The sequence below is a fragment of the Hippocampus comes genome, unplaced genomic scaffold (genome assembly GCF_001891065.2).
Source record: "Hippocampus comes isolate QL1 unplaced genomic scaffold, H_comes_QL1_v1.1 scaffold317, whole genome shotgun sequence".
NCBI classification, from domain to species: domain Eukaryota; kingdom Metazoa; phylum Chordata; class Actinopteri; order Syngnathiformes; family Syngnathidae; genus Hippocampus; species Hippocampus comes.
This window is the reverse complement of record NW_017805531.1, coordinates 1,041,330-1,061,987: the sequence shown is the minus strand read 5'-3', so window position 1 is coordinate 1,061,987 and position 20,658 is coordinate 1,041,330. Positions and strand designations below refer to the sequence as shown.

Below are 20,658 nucleotides of genomic sequence, written 5' to 3'. Positions count from 1 at the left end.
AAGACAAGCTGACCTTTATAGTGCACAGTCACCGCAGTATTGAGACTGAAGTGCTTCCACGTTTGATTTGAAGGTGAGGGAGAGTAGGAGAGAAGTACACCCAAACGTCCGTCAACCGAGCTCACATTCACGCCCGAGTCCAGCAGCTTGTGCCCGTCTAAAGTAACCTGAGCCCTGGACTGGAGCTGGGACGACATCCCTTGTGTGGAACATAAGCCCTTTGGGACACATACATGTAAACATAAATAAATGTATGTATTTTTTCTTGGCCCTAAAAAAAAAAAGATTTTATGTCACCTTTACGAACATGCATTTACATTTCACACAATCCAAAAAATTTGGCTGTGTTCACTCCCACAACAGTGGAAACTCTCTCTCCTTGCAGCCATCTACGAAAATGCCAAAAGAAACAAAACTACACCTCTGTGTACATTTAGACTGCACTTTGGGAAACACATGCACTGGGCACGAAAACAGGACCTGAGTGTTAGCGCAGGTTGTTTTTTTTTTCCAGATCTTTATTTTCAATCTCATTGGATAACAGGGAAACCTCATTTACTGTTGTACCGTACCTCGATATTGTGCGGTATCCCTCTTTGCTGTAGCCACGGGAAACTGTGCCACATGATTGCTCTTATCTCTTTGGTCATGGGAAAATATTTAAGATCTAGTCTTAGTCCTGCTTGCAAATGCCCAGATTGGAGCTTCACGGTTAGGGCCTTCCCTTCAGAGGACCCAATTTCCAGCTGTAGAATCAACACACAAATTAAAATATTGGCTCTTTTATGTGTCAGAGTTGGTGATTGGCTGAATGTACCTGCATGCTGCTGTTGCCAGGGAGGCCCATTGAATTCAGGCGGCTCAGTGTATGTCTGAAATGACTCTTCACAATAACTGTCTGAAATGCTTTCTCCACGGTCATCTCTTGGTTGAACTGTAATCCAGAAAGGACAATTTTTAGTTTAAAAATGTACAGTCACCGGTCCCACAAACGTCTTACCTTTTCGTTCTGTGCTCTGCAGTACATCCTGTAATAATACGATTGATTGCCATGATTCCCAGAACTCAGTAATATTTCCGTGTGAGTTGTAAGACCGAGTTTCTTTAACAGGGGCACGGAGTGGTTGAAATTAAGTAATACCTCATTTTGTGCCTGAAAAAGAAAAACATGGCATTATTAAGGCTCTCTGAAGACAGGATTGCTACATGTATGTGTTTACTGGGTCACCCAAAACAAAAATAAAAATAATCATTCCCCCTTACTCCTTCCACATATCTCAACCGATTCAAACCATTTAAATTAGGCCCCGGCCGACTAGTGGCACCAGACATTAAAATGAACAAGAAATTGAAGGAAAACATGGCGGTGTGTCAAATTTCTTTTTTCCCCTTGGCTTTATACTCTTGACATATATTATTTTTATGTTCTCAAAATTCCCACAGAAGACATTTTACATACCTCTTCCATCCGCAATTGTTGACTAACCTTTCAAACTTCAGTTCCATACAAACAGAGGGAGGTTTATTATAACATTCACCAGATTGCCACAAAGGAATTCCCAAATTAGGATGGACATATTTATCATATTTATCTCCTCCTTCTATGGACAATTCTTGACTGATTCAAACCATTCCAACTTAAAGTCTCACATTCTACATTTTAAAAAGTCCGCAGCATTTCAGTTCACCATTGGATTTTCGGCAGTCGCATGCAATTACGACAGAAATTGCATTCTCGAGTTATTTATGATTTTCAAACCTTGGTTTTCTTCAGAGCAACTAATGAATGTAACTCAGCCTTGTCGATCGCCATGGAGATTTGAGATTCAGCATGAACTGGGGTGATAGTCAAGGACCCAGAGGCCTGCATCATGTCCGGACTACCCCACTCCTAAAAAGCACAAATATGAGGTCAGCATTTGACAAAGTGAACCAAACAGGAAGCAACCGTGTGAATGATATTGGACACGAGCTACCTGAATGACACTGCAGTTGTTGTGATACACAAGTGACCCCTGAAGGCCAGAACGTGACATCACAAATCCTCTGGCTCTCACAGCACATTCATCAAGTAGAACCAGAGCCTCTGTGGCATATTGTTGTTTGCCGAGTTTGCCTGTTACCCTCACTTTGCTGAGTTCAGGGAAATTTCCCAGAGCGGGAAGTTTATGCCTGAGCTCACCCTCCACACTTAACTCTGGCCATGGCTGCACAACAAGCTGCAGGAAACACCTTTTGCCGTCCACGCTTGCGTCCACCACGGCTGCCCATTTGCCTTCGTTATCCCGCCACGCTGATCCATTCAACTGAGCCTGAGCAGAAATGAGGAAAGGTCACTGAAAATATTTTTGACAAGGAGAGGTGGAATTTATGAAGCCCCAGACATGATATGGATGAAAATGATGCCGCAATGGAATTGTTTTTGTCATGTCTCAGGCTTCATGAGAATCATCTAAAAGTCACGAAAACGTTTTTACTACTTCTCCTCACAAAGCGTACTTGCAATGTTGGGCAACCTGATTGCAGAGCCCAGAACTGCCGCACCCTGTCTTGGTCCTCAACAAATCTTATTTGACAGGCTCCAGCTTTTAGGAACAGAGTCCCAGTCCGCTCAGTGCTTCCTGGAGCAGTGGCCTCAATGAAGACCATATTGGGAACACCTCGGCTCCTCAACCCTGAGAAAGAGTGTGTAAGGCTTGCAGAGAGATGTGGGGAGCGGCAGGACTCGCGTAGCTCAAACGCGAGCTCCTGGTTGTCTGCCTTCAGAGAAGAGCTGATCATACGGCCGCATGGAACCCCTGACAAAGACCCCCGAAGAACCAAGATCACAGGAATGATTGTCCCCTGTGGAAGAGGAAAAATGATAAGGAGCATGTTTGTGGTTTGCTTCTGTTGCATAGCTGCTTTGTTCATGTAGGCCAGGGGTCTCCAACTTTTTCAGTTCAGGGACCCCTTATAAGATGGACGCCTCTCATATTCCTAATACTAATTACGACATCTACCGGTATTTGTACATCTAAAATAATAGACTACCTGTATATAACTTAAAACTGTTTTAAAAAAGTAAGTTGTAGCGTTACACAAAGTTCAACATTTTAGAGAAAAAAAATTTATGAGCCTGAAGTCATATTGTTTTAAGAGAGAAAAAGTTGGAATCTTTACAAGAACAAAGAAGTATTTTGTGAAGATGAACAGTGAAAATATAAAGTCATACTTTTCCAAGATGTTGAATACGGCTTTTGTTCTACATAATAAACAACTTTATGGATACAATCAATCACATCTGATCTTTAAATTGGGCCAAAGCTTGGACAGGGAGGTACGCGCTTTTTGAAATGACACCGTTTCTTACCTGCAAGGCAGGGCAGTAGTTGGCCACATTTACACTATAAGAAAATCCATTGCTCTCTGCTTCTGAAGATTTGCCTTTATCCAAAAGGCCGCTGAAGTGACAGTTTCCAATGTCCAGGCCAACCTTTACAAGAGGCAAATGTGTAGCTAAGACACTGATGACCAGTGCGCCATTAGAAGGGAACCCCAACGCTTGTAATGTCTCGATAGAGTGCCGGACTGATGCGTTCAAACTTAGACTAGGCTGAAACGCAAGCGACAACGTAAATCCGCCTCTCTGCTTATTTTGGGCAAGGAGATCAACGCGGACATTTGTAGAGGAACCAGAAGAGTTGATGGAGATGTTCATTGATGCCTGTGAGGGTAGGAGCACCTATACAACAAAAAGAAGAAGAAAAATGTTAGGAACAGGATACATTTGAATTATTCCGTTTGTAAAATCTGTGGCAAATTTTCAAATTGTCATAATGTAATAAATAAGTTGAGATCATTTCTTGTTCCGTGAACAAGAGTTGAACAAAGTATTCTTCTAAAAATTCTGATCTCCACTTTAGCTTGGAAACAAGATGTCTGACATGCATCTTGTTTCCTGTCTAACCTTCAGAAAGACACATTGCTGATGAACAAAAACAGTCCAGTGGCGTCTCCCGTTCTCTCCTCTCCTTTGTTGATACAGCAGAAGCATGGAACATTCATCACTTTCCAGCTGAAACCCGACTTGACCCGCAGTGGAGAGCACACCTACAGCGAGTGCCCTTGGTACCTCGCGAGACACATTTTGGTCAAGCGTCATCCTGAGTGAGTGGAAGGACTCAAAGGCCACGGTGACACCTGACTGAGCAGACTGGCTTTGGACAGACTGTTGAGCACTACCATTGAGGAAGTTGTCAAGGAGATGACCAGAACCTTGAAAGTCCGGTGTGCTTGGGAGGAAGGAGAAGAGGGAGGCCCGTTTATTCTGGAAGGTCCCACTCCGTTCAGTCTTCCGTTGCTTCAGTCGTAGAGAGAAGATGTGACGGATGGAGTCGTGTTGGTTGTGGAAGTAAAGAGCAGCTTTCAGTCCATCTTTAACTGCTTGCCCATCTGCCGTTAGAGACGTCTTCCGCAGCACATCCCCGTCGAGTCTTCTAATCTGCTCCAACACTAACCTTCCCTTCCCTCTGCATCGCAACGACACCAGCAAACTGGAGCTGATCGAATCCCACCGTATAGTGACATCTGCCCAGATGTGACACCAGCTTTCCAACCTCACGCGACCAGTCATCTCAGCCTTGTGTGTCACGTTACGACTGCCATATGCAAGTTTTCCAAACCAGCCATACAGCCCAGCCTTCTCCATTCTCAGCCCCGAATTCCAATCCGTTATCCAGGGGCCAACCACCAACCCAACCCCCAAGGCCCATCTCTGAGGCCCGGGCCGGAGGAGCAGCCTGAGGCCAGATTTGGTGGGCACCCCGTAATAGCTCAGCAGCACCACAGAAGAATGTGTGAGGTTAGCTTTGAACTCCCTCTGACCGTTAGGACTCAAACAGCCTTTAGCTTCTGCTCTGAGGCTCAGGTGTGCAAGTGACAGAGCATAGCAGAGCCTGCGATGTGGTCGATGAGAGCGAAATGCTCGTACCTCCACTGGGCGCCCTGCCACGTCTCCGTAGCACTGCGCAGAGAAATGGTCTGCAGCTGTGTCCCCTGTGCAGTTCATCTGTGAAAACAAAAGCCCCCAACGCCCCTCCTGTTGTTGACTTTGCTGTTCAAAGCAGAAACTAGAAAAGAAAATAGCATTGTGGGATAGCACATTACGGATGTGAACCGTGAGAGCTGTAAAACACAGGTGTCAAACTGGGGGCGCCGGGCGAGATCATGAAAACGTGTCCACATTTTTCCTAAATATTTGTTCCAATCAAGCTTTTAACGATGATGAGGGCCAAATGCAAGACAATGTTGCAGTTTGTTTTGGATTTACTCTATCCAAAGGGATTGAACTTGAACCAAGCTATGTACTGAACTATGATTGTTGCAATACCTTTACACGCTTGGTGATTATGCGTTTTCTGTTTCACCGCTAAAACCAGAATGATGTGGACCACAATGAAAACAAGTAAATCCTCTTTGCTGTTTTTTTGTGCTTTGTACTGTCTTCGTCATTAATTTAGTGTTTGATTGTTCGTTGTTGGGTGAATTATTTTGCTCCATGTCATGTACGGCACTTGTTTTAAAGTGCTCCATTAATACAGTTGAGTTGAGTTACTCTTCAATCTTACTGTTTTTGGAGGGAGTGTTGCTTCACTGTGCAAAACAAGACATGCTTGAAAAAGACAAGAGCTCACAACCCCAAAAACTGACCTGCGACATGGCAGGTATGATCCCTTGCAGCAGCTTTATCTGCTGCCACGCGGATGCTATGAATACAGCTGTGTTATTTTTTGTTCCAACAACTAAAAGGGCGTCAATCATTTTCATCTCTTCCATTTCAAATGCCAGCCTGCCATCTACCCCAGTGGAATTTATCTGTTAGGAGAAAAAAAAACAATGAGACTGGCACCATCAAATTCAAAATCCATATTCATAATAAAGAAAGTAGTTTTGGACACCTCACAATGCGCTTTGACTTGCATGGAGTTTGGTAAGCCTCGTCTCTGTAGTGCTTCGACTTTGTGCCGCAATGCCGAGAGGATTTCCCAGCGTGGGACAAGTCGGCTTGTCCTGCCACCGTTCAACTCACCTTTTAAATGCTCAGGTCCAGCCTGCAATTCTACAAAGGCTGACAATCTACTTTCATCTTGGTCCCAACTCACATGGGCACTACTACTCGGCGGTAGACCTAATAGATTCACACAGCAAGAAAGGCTTGGTTTAAATTTTACACCTCGGATTTAGAACAAAGTTATGCAGTAATAACAAATGGAGAATTCAGAAAGACAGAATACAGCGGTGCCGTGAGATACGACCGAGTGTGGTCACAGAACAAATTCGAGTCATATCTCAAGGCACCGCTGTATGGATGAATATGGAATATAAACCAACAGTCATGGAATATTAAGTCAATCTGCTTGAATTACGTAAAAAGTATGAGTTACCGATTACCTGTGGCATTGAGTAATCGGGACACGTGAGACAGCTGGATGTGGACCTCACCCACCCCTTTTTTCTCCAATTGCCTACTCACATTCACACAGACATTCTCAGCCCCTGACAGAACACACATCCAGCTACGGGTGGGAGACAATTTCTGGTCAAGAAATTCTTCCTTTTCCTCCTGATGCCTCAGATCCATGCTGTAAAAAGTCTCCTCCACTCTGACTCTGACTTGCCCTTGAATCATTTGAAGAATTGTCATGAATTAAATCAAGAATTAACAAAACAAGACAAAAACAAAATCGAGAATCGTTTTACCTTCAGTAATGGCGTCAGACAGTCCCAATATGACATCTAACCCCAGGATGGAGGGCAGAATAGCGAGGTTAGTCACTGAATGCCTCAGTTTCCCTGACACTGTAAACTGAAGACCACTGCTGTTCCTTCGAGAACCTTTCACCTGAGCCAACAGAGTGTTACGTCCCTCTGCATAGGAACCATGTAGAGACACGCTAGAAGGCCAGAAGTGAAGAAGAAAACTATCCAGATATCAATGCTTTCTGATCAATTGGGGAAAACAAGTGAGAAACAATACGTGCCTTTGTCGAGACATGTGGGCGGCCATTTTGACATGCAAGTCTGTGAGTTTGGGCAGCAAACTCTGCGAGAAGTTGAGCCCCAGTAGCACAGATTTGTCTTCCTGCAGAAATAAGTGAGAGACCTGCGCATCCAATATCAGCTTGTCCCTCCCATCGGCCTTGACACAAATGGAGCTACTTCCTCTACCAGCCGGTGTGGACAAGTTAGCAGTGGCTTTTGCCTTCATGTGAAAACAGAAACATTAGGAGGTTATGCACTCACATTCTCCCAAAATTCATTTATGGTGATTTCTTAGTTTTCTAAATCATGATAAACTTAAATCACAATAAACCTGTGGGGAATTTTTCCACATAGTTGCTCCAATCGGATTAGTTAGATTTGTTTCACAAATGCCATGTTTCCTATTTCATGATCTGTCCAAAAATACACTATATCATAAAATGGAAAAAAAAACCAACCCACCTCCAGAGATTTGGGAATCTTTGATTTGAAAGGATGCCTGAGAGCTGAATAAAGAAGAATTTTGTCTGAAGTTCCATTGAGCTGCATTGAAAGCTGAAGGGAAAATGGCGTTTCAAAAAAGCAAGCATTTGAAACCTGCCCGGTTTGACTTTAATGAAGACCTCGACTGTTTACTCACTTGACACTCCTGTCTCTCAATTTTTAGTCTCCCGCGAACTACATAATCAAATCCTCTGTTGTTTTGGGGGCTCCAGCATACATCTCCCTCCACCAAAGCAAAGGAGGGGATTTGCAGCTGGAACAGCAAAAAAGGTTGAACTTGTCAAAAGGTAAATATAGAGGCCGGACAAATACCTAAAAACATTATATTTGGTGTAATTTAGGCAACCATTTTTAATCTGCTGCTGTTGTTTGTTTGTTATTTTCAAATTGTCAGTTTGTGTCAAGGGCTAATTTACCTCGAGTTGATGGGTGACGTTGGCTTGAACTTTTATCGCTGGCCGATTCGGGTCCAATGAATTCGAGAGAAGTTCCCCAAAGAAACTCAGCTTCTCTTGGCTGCCGATCCGGAGCCACCCTCGAATGCCTTTCTGGGTCTTGAAGGAAAACGCCGATACATGTTTCAGGCCATTTACACATGCTTAAAAAAGACGAATTGAACAGCGTTATTTTAATCATTGTCTTTAATGTTTGATTTAAACATTACATGTCGCGCAATTTAAAACGAATTGAATCATTAAAATGTAAATATTTAAATGCTTTTAATGTTGCCTGAAATATTTTTTATTATATTAAATTGTCTTACAGGTGACCCATTTCGGCTTATTTACAGTGTACAACTGGAAGTGGCAATGATGTTAAACATCGAAAAAGAAATGGCGGATACTTCTTGAATATCACTTGAGAATTGAGAACTATCTTACTTGGTTGCTGGAGGTGATAACACAGATCTCACAGTCTGACGGAAATGTTTCTGTGTTGAAAGGATGAACCAGTGCAGAGCAAACCTAAATATGAGGAGATGCATTCAACAATACCGTACCGAATTAACAACTCACACAATCCTCTTGTAAATACGTACACAATTTGATTGCACTTACAAAAGGGCTTGGCAGCTTGGAGCCAATGGTGAGCGTGTGAATGATCTCTTTCATGCCAAAGAAACCGGCTCTTGATTCCAGGATGTAAAGGCCTTTCAGGAGGTCCACAGTGAAAGTCTCCCTAAGGAGAAGCTTCTGAGGAAATGACTTGAAAGGCTGTCTGTGCGAAAGGGATTTTTTTTTTTTTTTAAACATCAAAATCACAACCATAAAAGATTACGAGTGTAAATGAAAGTCGTGAACAGACCTAAGATGCAGCAATGCTGTTTTTTGGTACATCTTCTTGTCCTTCATCAGTTCCTCCAACGTCCCTTCAAACTCAAACTCAGTAGGGGGACTCTTGGGCTCCAATAAACTCACGCTCAGTCTCGCTTGCCTCTTTTTCAAAGGCTTGAACAGGATAGTTGAGAATACGGTCAATAAGACAAGCACATGCATTTTCCAAACGGGAGCGGAGCACCTTGTCACTGGTGTTCAGGGCAGCTGCGAAGGTGATGTTTTTTTTGCCGTAGCTGGAAGACATCTGCAGGGCGAGGCTGGATTTCAGGGTCTCCAGAGAGATCTCGCCTCTCAGGGGAGCAGTCCACAGGGAGCTGAGAGAACAGGAGGCTTTCATATTCTTCTTTCCCTTGAATCCCAGTCCTCCTACCTGTCAAGGGATGGGGGTACAGATTGAGCACCGCTGATTTCTAAGAATCACTGAACCTGACATAATCAAGGAGGTGAAGTTTCACATTACTTGCAAGAATGTGACAGCTGGAGTGCGGAGCTTGAGATGGGCCTCCTTCTCGCGACCCTTGTCTCTGTAGGAAGCCTCCAGGATGAGATTCCGGATTGTCACCCATTTGTTGGCTGTCAGTTCAGAGTTGAGCTGCAGCGTGTGGTGATGGTGCTGACTCAGCTTGTGGGTGGTGTAAATGTACAGCCACGGAGTGTCCATATTAAATGTTCCTGAGGAAGTCAAATACTGTGTCTGTCACTTCACGTTGGCACAAAAAGACATCAGAGAGTTTGAGATGATACAATTCACAGCGAAGTTCACCTTCCCATTTCTTGTGCGGGGTGTCATTCGGAGGACTTTTCCAGTGTAAACCAACCACAAGAGGCGTCAAGTTGTTGTAGTTGATTTTAAGATGAGTACTGCTGTCGGACCCCAGTTGTCGAATGTAGGAATGCAATAGCTGGGTCCGGTAGTTTAAATCTTTGTCGGGAACTTGTAAATTGAACTGAAAAGATTTGAGGACGATTTCAGTCTTTCATGCAAGATTGTGGGTACTCATCAGAATCGGAATCATGTGACAAAAGTATACAGTGCACAGTAGTGTTTTAAAACTGATCTACAACAACTAACGGAGTCATTAGGTTTCAAACAAACAGAACAGACACAGAATTTTAAACCGGACATTATCAAACTATAGGCCCGGGTTACCTCTAATATGTAGCTGGTGTGGTTTTGCGTGGTCTGATTTTTAAAGGACTGGCTCAGAAGAAGCGTGCGTTTGTTGTTTATCTCGTCCCAGTGTTTACCGTAGCTCATATCCACAGATGATCTCACATGACTGGGGCTTTCTTCGTGCCTGAAATGGATCTGACAAGAACACAAATTGGTTGGTCAAAGCAAGCTAAGTTCAACGAGCAAAATACATTTTTCGTTACTAATGTAACATGTAATAATGGGTCATATCATAATAAATCGTCATATCATCATAAAACAGTTACTTTGTGGTTGATAGCAGCCGTGTTGGAACAGTAGAACTCGTGGTCAGCTCTCATCGTGAACGTGAGGTTAGCATGCCTCTCACTCTTAACACTCTGGGATGTGTGGCACTCTTGATGCAGTTGCCGGGCGTCATCTACAAAGGGGCGAAAAGACATTAGCAATCCGTAATAATTATACCAACATACACCCATGCCCAAAATATCATTCGCGATATTTTAGCAAGGAAATAGGTATTTTTGTATACAAAAGTATGTATAGTGAAAAGAAAGAATCATGTTGCAGGATGTTTCTCTAACACTCACCGCCCAGCCCATATTTGAGACGAAGCGCAGAACTCCACAGCGCCCCTTTCTGTTCCATGATTCCCAGAATTCTGCTGCCGATCACGTCGGGGAAGAGAAGATCGGCTTCCAGAGAGTACTGTCGGCTGTGGCTGTCCCTCCTTCGCTCCAGGGCCACTACAGACAATCAATTTATGTAAGTATAATATTGTGAAAGGTAACATGAGACAATTCCATGGCAAAACTGTTGTATACCTGAAAGTGACGCCGGTAGTCTGAACACATTCTTCATCGTGGCAGAAAAGCTCATCTTCCTGCCCAGTTCACGAGTAACGTTGGCAGAGAGGATGACTGGATTTCGATTGTCAGCCATGTTGGCTTCAAAGTGGTAGCGCGTCCTAAGTTCTGAGATGAGAGTCTGTTTGTCAACCAGAGCCTTGAGTACAGAAAATGGATCCAAATAAACTTACAGGTCAGAACATTAGACACACCTGCACCAAACATCAAGTAAGATCCATTGCATTGAATCTCATTCAACTGTATAGACTATTTCATATTTGTAAACAATCAGTGCCAGGTTACTTCTAGGTAAAAGACAAGTGAATCTAAATCTGACCTGAATTGAAATGATGGCATAATACGTGCTGCGTTTGGGTTTGCACCGCCACGTATTCCCCAAAAGATTGAGGTATTTTCAATGTCTCCGGTTAAAATAAATACATAAATAAAATCAGAAGAAATCAAGCAGAAACTGTGGGCGCACTTCACATATTCAAACTATGGTCATGCAAAAGAAGTCTTAAAATCCAAATTCATATTGCTTGCTTCATAACTCTGCCTCATCAAATTACAAGTGAGGGTTGGTTCACAACTTTTGCCACTCCTTGAGTGCATGTGCCATCATGATGAAACATCCAGCAGGTGCACCAATGGTTGTGACAGTGTGTGTTTTAATAACAGAGGGAATCTTTCGGGAAAAGTCCTAACGATATGTTACAAAACTTACCAAAACATAATAATGAACACCATCAATTATTAGCTCAAGTTTTGCAGTCGTTGTACTCCTCTCTTGTTCAAGTTGCCCTGAGAACGTAAACATCTTTGGTATTCGCAAACCAAATCTGGTGAATGTTGCTCGTTGGACTAACCTTGTACGAGGATACTTTTTAGAGGGTGTGATACCCTGAGCAAAAATCTGCGAGGGTTGAAGGTCAGGTCAAGTGACATGTCCCTGGGGATGGATGACTTTGGAGTAGCCAGAAGGAGGTGCAAAGAAGCCTCTTTGGGGAACCAGCTGCCTATCTGAAGTCAAAGATAGGTTTGAGGTATTTGATATTCTTAAATCAGATAAAGAAACTATCTGAATATATTTTGGTTCTCCTGAAATTCACATGACAATATGGTCTTTGTATTTCTCACATAGAATTCCGAAAGAAGAACGAATAGAAATTCTGCATAATATCTGATAGATTTCTAGTACCACTGGGGTCATTGAGTAGGCCGCCTCAAGCAAGTAGTAATGGAGACCTCTGTCCAGTTTCAGCAGCCGAATGGATAGGTGGGTAGGACCTGAGGGCGGGAGCGAGATGCCCCCAGAAGCTAAGGGGAGGGACACATTGGCACAAAGTTGCCAGCCGACCATCTTTGAATCTGTGATGAGAGAGCAGAAAAAGAGGCAATTTTTGCCTGTAAGGCCTGCCACACGCTGCGGGAAGTGGCTGAATCTGATAAAAATTTACTGCCCCCCTCAACATTTCACATCTGTGGGAAGAAACTGGAATAATGAGAGAGAACCCATACAGAGCAGGAGTCGGGGGTGGCATACAAACTCCACACAGAAAAGTCTGCACTGGAATTCCAACATGAGCATTCCTGTTGTGAGGTAGACAAGTTAACAATACACCTTACTATGCCGCTCCATGCTGTTTTTTTGTCTTTCCAATATGTATTTAATACTTTGTACAAAGTACTGACTGACTTGACAATTAGTGATTAGATTAAATTCTTCCATCATCCTTCTGGACAAAATGGCAGTCGACGTTGTTCATATCATTGAACAAAAGGAGGCAAATGTAGGCATATCTGACAGTTACATTCACTTCACTGATGTCTGTAGTGTACATGTGAATGTCTTACAGGTCTTTGGTGTGCAGGCAGTGTGCTGGATGCGACTCTTTGGTCCTTTAATCTCCTCCATGTGATCGCCACTGAGTTGAAATACTCGGGAGCTGGTTAACAAATGCAGGCGTGGTTGTAACATATTCAACAAAACACCCTTGCCTGCCTTTTTTTTCCATTACAAATGGTTTCTTCGAATTTACTATGATTTATGTGTGTGGCAAAGTGCGCTCACCTAAGGGACATGATATCCATGGCATCCTCTGGCGTGTTAAGTGTGACTCTGAGATCTTGCCCCTCCTGCATGTGGACGCTCCCATCCAGACTAGTGGAGCTCACCAGTTCAGACATCCAGCCGACTGCAGCCTGACCCAGGACGCCATCAACCCCCATCCTGGCTGACAGGCCTACAAAAGCACTTTGGAAAATAGACACAACTCAACACAACTTGACACTGACAGAATAGGTATTGCGAGTAGGCATTTCGATCCTAGAGTCCAGGAGGCTACGACTGTGTTGCATTAGACATGGCTACTAGCCGGTCCTATTGGTGTTATCCGGCGCAGCACAGGAAGATTTAATTGCATAGTAGTAGTGGAAAAAACATGACGAGCACAGTCTACTAGTTATGCAACCCATACGCTGAAATTGTCTACTAGTGAGGACAAAGACCATACTTGCAAATGGACCTTAAGATGGATGATGACAATCGAATCAACGATCAAATGGCTTTCTAAATATGTCGACCTACTTGGGTTTAATGTAACCACCGAGGGAGAAGTGCGACATATCCCTGTAGTTGATGTTTCCTTTGAGCCGCAGTGAAAGAAAGGAAGTCATATTGGTTGCTATTTTCACAGGTAAACCAGACAAAGATGGCAGAACCAACTCTTCGGTCAAGAGCACAGCCCTGTGATTCAACTGAACCTCGTGACCCTGGAAGAGAAAGAGGACGTAAGGAACTTTTTGAAAAGGCAACCAAGATCATGACAATGATGACGATAAAACCACCAGGACACCTTGAGCAGTTTGACAGCTAGTCCCGCCGCGCTAAGTGACATTTGGTCCATTTGCGCAGAGAGATCGTCGCACGTAAACATGCTGAGCTCATTCCCAAACACTTTCACGCCAACCCAACACTTCAGGCGAACCTCTTCCATTTTTTGCCTGGTGGATAACTGGAACACATAAACAAATGCATGCTCAGCACACACTATATTGAATGTACAGTCTCAGAACGGAACGTTAGAAATGCTTGCATCTAATCTGGTACAGATGTGTGGTACCGAATTACAATATACTGAGATGGCTTTATAATACATATTGTGATTAGATTGTTTTCATGACCAACCTTTATTGAGCCCAGGCCAATATTTTATGTTCTTGTCTCAATTTACTCACAAATTTACATACTTTGTGCAAAATGTGGACACATAACTATTACTGCACTCTATTGCATGAATGGCAACAAGTGAATAAACGGGTCAAGTGTACCTTCTGCCATCTAGTGGAAGAGCATTTAATTACTTTCCCGGTCACTGTATGTCACTGATATTGATACGGATAGATGAACAAAGAGCTATAATTTCTCACAAATAAATAATAATTTCCCTCAGTACAGAGGTTGGTAATCTGATTTTGCTACATCACATGGGAAAAATACTATAACTATCTCACGGTGATGATGCAGAACTCTTCTACACTGCTGCAACCAAAGTGAACCTCCACATAGTAATGGTCCAGCATTTGCCAAGTAACAGATTTTGAGGGGGGTGACCTATCCTTTTTTTCGCTGTCTTTGTAGTCAGGCTAAAGCAATCGCAGTATTACTTTGGCATCATCTGGTGGTGAGTTGAAGTGCACAAAATGGCCCATGGGTAGGGCGTTCCAAAAAGAACAAGTATCATTTCTGTTGCCCAGACTGTACATTTCTGAGCACGTACTGTACACGCCTATGATAACACACCGCCGTTGTCATTGTCTCCCACCCTTTACTGTGACCTCACCAATGCCCTGGCCTGCTTCAGATAACTGTTGGTGCTGGATAAACAAACGTCTCTCTCGAGATGGTCTTCGTTTATTTTTCCTCTCGCCCTCGCCTCTTTGGACACCGAATCGTTTTGATGTGAAGATGTGCGTTCCTCTTTTGCGAAGGGACTCAGCTGACCCAAAATGCTCTTCAGAAGGGGCTCAGCATTTTCAATGTGAAAATCAACCTAGAATGTAAATTGGGGCTGTAAGTACTGGAGACAAATTTACAGTAGTACATTTTGCTAACAAAGTGGGGCTTAAAAAAATGGCACTCACTTCTAGAAGGTTGCTGGCCCGACCATGAAAATAAAGCGTAAGGTTAGCGGATGCAGACGTCGGAAGGAATGATTTGGAGGAGAAAATAAGAGTTGTTTCCACATTTGTGATTCCCATACCTGAAACATTCAAAAACAGAAACATATGAAGAGTGTATGATTTTTTTCCAGTAACTATAATGTGGCCCTGGAGAACAAAGGCTTGCCCTTCGACCTCACCCCCTGCCAATCCCAGCCCGAACCTAGACTCCTCCCCCCTCCAAGGTATTTTTAATAAACATTTGCAGATTTAATCAGTCTTACCATTTGTGACTGTGTTGTCTGAATAAGAAGAGTATTTCAAAAAATCCGAGTCAAAGTCTTTGCTGATTATGTCATTAGGTAGGGAATCAATGAGGGTCTGCTTCATGGGGTCTTCGCTTCTCAGGATACTGGTTAGGTGACTCCACACAAATGAGCCCACTAATCAGAAACACAAAATTCATTCAAAAGATGGAAAACATTAAATGTCATGCTTATTTTCTTATGCAAGTAGATAAACAAGAATAAAACTCACTTTTCAGTAAACCTCTACGATATTGTGGTTCATCACTGGCAACCCTACTATATCTCCCATTTTTAAGTGATAATTTGTTAGGGGGGGGGGTTCTACAGTGTACAGGCATAAAATCCATGACCATTTCTATTAGTTCTATGGCATTTTGCATTTTTAGATCCATTCATTTTCTAATCCGCTTATCCTCACGAGGTTTGCGAACGCACCGGAGCCTATCCCAGCTGTCTTCAGGTAGTAGGCGGGGTACACCCTCAACTGGTTGCCAGCCAATCGCAGGGCACACATAGACGAGCAACCATTCGCGCTCACAATCACACCTAGGGACAGTTTCGAGTGTTCCGTTAACCTGCCATGCATGTTTTCTGAGAATGTGGGAGGAACCGGAGTACCCGGAGAAAACCCACGCAAGCACGGGAAGAACATGCAAACTCCATACAGGAAAGCCGAAGCCGAAATCGAAATCTGCACCTCTGCACTGTGAGGTGGACGTGCGAACCAGTTGCCCACCGTGCCCAGTAAAACTACATTTGAGGCATCATCTACTGACCTTGGCTGGAGTTTTCATTTCTCAAGATCACCTTCACCGCCTCAAACACATCTTGATCCGGGCAGCGCATGAGCTCCTGGTATGCTGCAATTCTGACCTCCGGATCCTCCAGGGAGGAGCGGTACAGCTGCAACAACAAAGTCCTCTGAAAAAGGGAAACTGCTGTCAGTGACTCATGTCAGACTCCTGCTAACCTCCTCACCTCTTCACCTCGACCCGTCGTAAAGCATGGTTTTAGACATTTAATTCATAAAATCAACTCTCACAAAACGCATGTGAATGAATTGTACACAAGATGTCAGAACATGATGAATCATTTCATTTCATGCAAAACGTTGTCATATTTACTCACATTAGTTGTGCAATCAAAACGCCTGAAGGCTTTGATGGCAGCTAGTCTGAGCTCCAAAGGTGCTGACTGGTTGAGTCCACAGTGATTTAACAGAGGGATGAAGATTGAAGCAGCCAGGCCCATGTTGCCCACAGATTTCATTGCATAAATAAACTGTTGGATGAAATGAAATGAGTTTGAATTTTAGAATATACAGTATTTCTGTCCATTTACTTTGTCTTAAAATACAAATGGGAATATTGTACTCAGCATTTATTGTACCTCTCTCACTTTCGCAGGACTTTGTGGTTCACGGCATTCCTTCAAGGACACTTCTAGTTTCTGTATGAAGGCCTGTACCTGAGAAAGGTCAACGCAGGGAGTAGTGGACCGCTGACATAGTTGATGGATCAGGGAGGATCCGGCAAGCAGAGCCTTGTCTCGCACCTCTTGGATGTTAACTAAAGTCTTTCAGAAACATCAGGAGTTTCAGAGCTTTCATTCCTCAAAAACAGTTGCATTTTATAGGATATAAACTATATGGACAAAGTTATTGAGATACATTTCCTAATTGATTCATCAATCAGGGATTGAGATGAATCCCTTGATTCTCACTTATTTTAGCGAGCTGTATTAGAAAATGAACTACACACACTAAACTACAATAGAAATTCTGACAAATTCATCTGGATAAATGGAGATGACTCCCACGCTGCAAAGTGGGAACTAGTGACATTTTGGGTGCATGATATCACAATACTTTGTACATGTAGTTAATCTCGTTGGTGAAAACCAGAAGGCGTAATTCCTGGTTCATGCCATGCAGATGTTCCTACATTGAGGGAGTGTATGATCTGTGGCGAAGGGTTAGGGATGAGGGCGATGGTGGTGAGGAAAGAATGAGCCTGTTCGTCCTCCACTTCTTTCTTCTTCATTAGGTCAGTCAGTAGTATGACACAGTTTTCTGAGCCACAAGCGGGTAATGCGTCCAACAAGGGCTGCCTGTCCCAAGAGTGAATGAATATGACGTTAAACATGTGCCATGTTTGTGGAAATTGTGGAGTTCACTTCAATAAGGACAGGTTAAGCAAATACAAAAAGAAACGTTGGAGGCACAATTTATCGATTAAATTGAGAGTTGGTTACTACAAGGTGTCATTAAGAATGAGTTATATGACGATATAACAAAGTTATGCCAAAAGAACGCTGACCGCACTAACCAGTCATTGCGGCACTTGAAAGACGCTTCCCGCCAAAGTGTCTTGAGCTGCGGTAGAGTCAGCTCTCTAAGCTGAAAAGTCAACTCAAGAAACCAATGAGACACCTAAGAGTGTAAAAACAAAACAAAAACAAGAAAAAAAAAACATCACTTGGTTAGAAAGTAGGTTACACAAAAAAAGTCAGGGAATTTCATTTTCTTCTGAGTGCTGATGTTACGCTGAAACTTGATGCATTTTAAGCCTACCTCTTGTGGATGTGATGTGACGCTACACACCATCCTGGTAGTTTGGATGACTTGGTGAGGAGTGAAACTATTTCCAGGTCTTGCAGCTCCTTCGTCCTCAAACCGCAAGTCAGCTTTTGTCCCACAACCTAAAGACTCTGCCAGTGTAGTGACGTACTATGCATCACATTTCCATTCCATGTGGTGCATGAAGTGAATTTCATCTGTTAGGGCCCCATTTCCATCGCTTACCTGCTCCTGCAACGGTGCCTGACTGGGCTCTGAGCAACTGCAAAGTTGACTCGGTTTGCGTCTTCACCTGCCCTGCAGTCTTGGACCACGTTGCTATGGATACAGTTTCGGTACAATTGGCCTCTTCCATAACTGCCGAGCCGTAGGCCTGAATACAGCGTAGCTCTGATTGCACTGACTGTGGATGAGGCAAACGTGAATGAGGTTCAATAATCTTTTAGTATTACAAATAAATAAATAAATAATACAAATTACTCATGCGTCACAGGATGTCTTTGTAGACGTGTTGCTTGATCATGTGGCCCACACTGAGGGGTAAAATTTATAGTGTGGATTTGAAATGTACCTTTTGTGATGCCAGTCCTGTCCACAACCAAATTTTAAATGCAGGAAAACTGCCCTGTGATCAAATGTATTAGACTTTGTTGAAGTACTTTTATTTTTCGAGAATACTTGCACTGTTTATCATCCTTTTATTGGAAATACGAGAACCCCCCCCCAAATCCCCAGGGGAGAAAAAAATCCTGGTGCCATGGTAGTATAAACAATGCATTTTATTTACTTAAATATTTTTAATGCTAAAAAAGACAATGAGCATGAACTCACCGTGTCTCCTGTTAGAGCCACGGAATGAGTCCAGAAACGTGCAAGCCTTGACTGGTGACACTCTTTCAGAGACCTGGTTTTCAACAGTAATCGTCCTCGCCTTTCATACAAGCTGGCGCACGTCCCGTGCACATCGGTCTGAAGCAGGAACATTTGATCAAAGTTAGAAAAACCGTACTCTCAGCAAACACTTCATTAGGCTCTTCGTCAACCTAATGAAATAAGGATTTACAATAGAAGTTATGAATGCATGAATGATGTTTTTTCTCCAGGTCTTGGAGGTGAAATGCACTAGACTCAAGAACTGACTCCTGGGGGACACCATAAGACACAAGGGCAAGGGATGAAGAGTATTGGTCTGAGGCTACTAAAAAATGTCTTTGATGCCAACCTACTGTTCAAGATGATCCACGAGTGTACTTTAGTGTACAGTGCCCACAGCAACACTAAAATGAAACAGGACCAGATCTCACCTCCATTTCTGAATGTTTGGATTTTGTGTTGGAGGTCTGGAGCATGCTCAGAAATGCCTTTTTAATGTTCAACGTCCACATCTGCTCCCCCTCCTGGATGCATAAGTTAAAAACCTTCCCCCCATGGAGGCAGAACTTCAGGGGTGTTCTCTCCAACGACTCCCTGGGAAACAAAAACACCAGCTGAGCTCACTGGGACCCAAAAACACAGTCGAGTGTTGCAAGTATCATATGTCATGATCTGGCTGCAAGACTTGTTGTGAGAATAAATAAAGGATGACACCACATGCATTGAGCACACCAACTGATGAAAGGATGCATAAGCAGGTATATTTTGACATTACCGCAAACTTTTTAACCGCGGCACAGGGTGGTCCTTCTGAGGGGAAAGTCGCTTTATCTGTGGATTTCTTATCTATGACACAAGTCGCACGTTGTAAGTCATCAACAATCACAGTTTTCCTGATGTTACCGAAAGAGACAGAATCTGACCTGCATCATTAGATGACACTCGGAGATGGCATCAATATCAACCAAACAGTCCAGTGCCAGTCCATTTCTGCCGGCATTTGAGCCATGCAAGGATGTGGTGATTGTTGTTTTATACCTGTAAGTATACCTCACCCCTTTCTGATAGGACATATCAGAAGTAGAGAATGCTGAGGAGATGCAGGAATAAGAACATTGTTTTTGAGATTTGCATGGAAATACTTGCTTCTTGTTCTTGTTCAAAGAAACGATTAATATCAGTCAGACGCAGCTTTTTTCCAGCAAAATCTGTGCAATATTATAGACACAAACTCGCCCAAACATTTCTCACCTGCACAACTTGAATCACAGATATCAGATTTTGACTGGAGGCAATCGGTTACTGCAAAGAAAGACAAGCCAAATCTCACACAACTTCACTCAAAGATAGCATGGTTTGCTTCCACACTCAACATTCACTCAACACTCATGTTACTTCTCTTGTCTAATCTTATAAGATCAATTCACACACACAATAAAAAATAAATAAAAATACACACATACACAGAAACTCACCACGCAGAAGACAAATAAACGCAAAATGCAGACAGTAAAACCATGGCATAGCCATTGCAGCCCCAAGTGACGGCAGGTCCTTCTGCCTCAGAGGCTCCACATGAAAGTGAGATGAAAACGAAGCACTGTTCCCAACCACTGAAAGACCACACTTGTATGAGAGTCTCCACAGTGACCCACACTGCTCACAGCAACCAATCAGGAAATACTTCCCAATTTGTAGCTCCAAGCACACTCTGGACCAATCACTTCACACAACACTGGCACCTAAAAGTAGCTGAACATATGGCACTTTGGTCAGAAAGCAAGGCAGGAGAGCAAAATCCAAAAGTACAAGATTACGAAATACAGAGACGCCTTGAGACACAAGTGACCCTACTTATGATATTTGTGCC

At 43.2% G+C, this 20,658-nt stretch overlaps 2 protein-coding genes across 3 annotated transcripts in view; both read right to left on the bottom strand.

The window, feature by feature from the left end:
- The window catches only part of LOC109520603 (uncharacterized), a 16,989-nt gene extending 10,016 nt beyond the window's left edge, over window positions 1-6,973 (bottom strand). The window contains exons 1-13 of the mRNA XM_019877959.1: window positions 6,742-6,973; window positions 6,433-6,660; window positions 5,940-6,169; window positions 5,692-5,856; window positions 4,973-5,050; window positions 3,353-3,724; window positions 2,500-2,844; window positions 1,977-2,312; window positions 1,760-1,891; window positions 1,001-1,153; window positions 818-934; window positions 573-746; window positions 14-218 (exon numbers count right to left, since the gene is read on the bottom strand). Coding sequence (XP_019733518.1) covers window positions 14-218; window positions 573-746; window positions 818-934; window positions 1,001-1,153; window positions 1,760-1,891; window positions 1,977-2,312; window positions 2,500-2,844; window positions 3,353-3,724; window positions 4,973-5,050; window positions 5,692-5,856; window positions 5,940-6,169; window positions 6,433-6,622 — 2,497 coding nt within the window. The 5' untranslated portion in view covers window positions 6,623-6,660; window positions 6,742-6,973. The remainder of the gene's footprint in view (window positions 1-13; window positions 219-572; window positions 747-817; window positions 935-1,000; window positions 1,154-1,759; window positions 1,892-1,976; window positions 2,313-2,499; window positions 2,845-3,352; window positions 3,725-4,972; window positions 5,051-5,691; window positions 5,857-5,939; window positions 6,170-6,432; window positions 6,661-6,741) is intronic.
- On the bottom strand, window positions 6,971-20,658 carry LOC109520604 (apolipophorins). Of its 2 annotated transcripts, XM_019877960.1 has the most exons (37): window positions 20,264-20,658; window positions 20,040-20,090; window positions 19,712-19,878; window positions 19,564-19,634; window positions 19,220-19,382; window positions 18,747-18,884; window positions 18,141-18,318; window positions 17,910-18,046; window positions 17,665-17,768; window positions 17,281-17,446; window positions 16,727-16,912; window positions 16,466-16,618; window positions 16,114-16,258; window positions 15,314-15,472; window positions 15,012-15,130; window positions 14,711-14,920; window positions 13,724-13,882; window positions 13,456-13,640; window positions 12,940-13,122; window positions 12,723-12,814; window positions 12,067-12,236; window positions 11,735-11,888; window positions 11,593-11,669; window positions 10,842-11,022; window positions 10,608-10,763; window positions 10,305-10,438; window positions 10,015-10,173; window positions 9,628-9,811; window positions 9,325-9,536; window positions 9,046-9,234; window positions 8,833-8,975; window positions 8,586-8,745; window positions 8,409-8,492; window positions 7,944-8,081; window positions 7,664-7,780; window positions 7,486-7,578; window positions 6,971-7,243 (listed from the first exon to the last, which is right to left on the bottom strand). In XM_019877960.1, exons 1-37 carry the CDS (start codon window positions 20,316-20,318, stop codon window positions 6,974-6,976), a joined length of 5,442 nt encoding a protein of 1,813 aa, XP_019733519.1. In that variant the 5' UTR covers window positions 20,319-20,658; the 3' UTR covers window positions 6,971-6,973. The 2 variants fall into 2 exon arrangements, with proteins under 2 accessions (XP_019733519.1, XP_019733521.1); XM_019877962.1 differs by lacking the exons at window positions 6,971-7,243; window positions 7,486-7,578; window positions 7,664-7,780; window positions 7,944-8,081; window positions 8,409-8,492 and having other exon boundaries at window positions 8,600-8,741.

Excerpts from the sequence above, each read along its gene's own strand:
- LOC109520604 (XM_019877960.1), bottom strand. The coding sequence starts at position 20,318 with ATGGCTATGCCATGGTTTTACTGTCTGCATTTTGCGTTTATTTGTCTT. Across the intron at positions 11,889-12,066 it reads CCTACTCAATGACCCCAGTG|ATAGGCAGCTGGTTCCCCAA; the intron begins GTACTAGAAATC and ends CTTTGACTTCAG. Across the intron at positions 8,976-9,045 it reads CCCTGAACACCAGTGACAAG|CCTTTGAAAAAGAGGCAAGC; the intron begins GTGCTCCGCTCC and ends ATCCTGTTCAAG.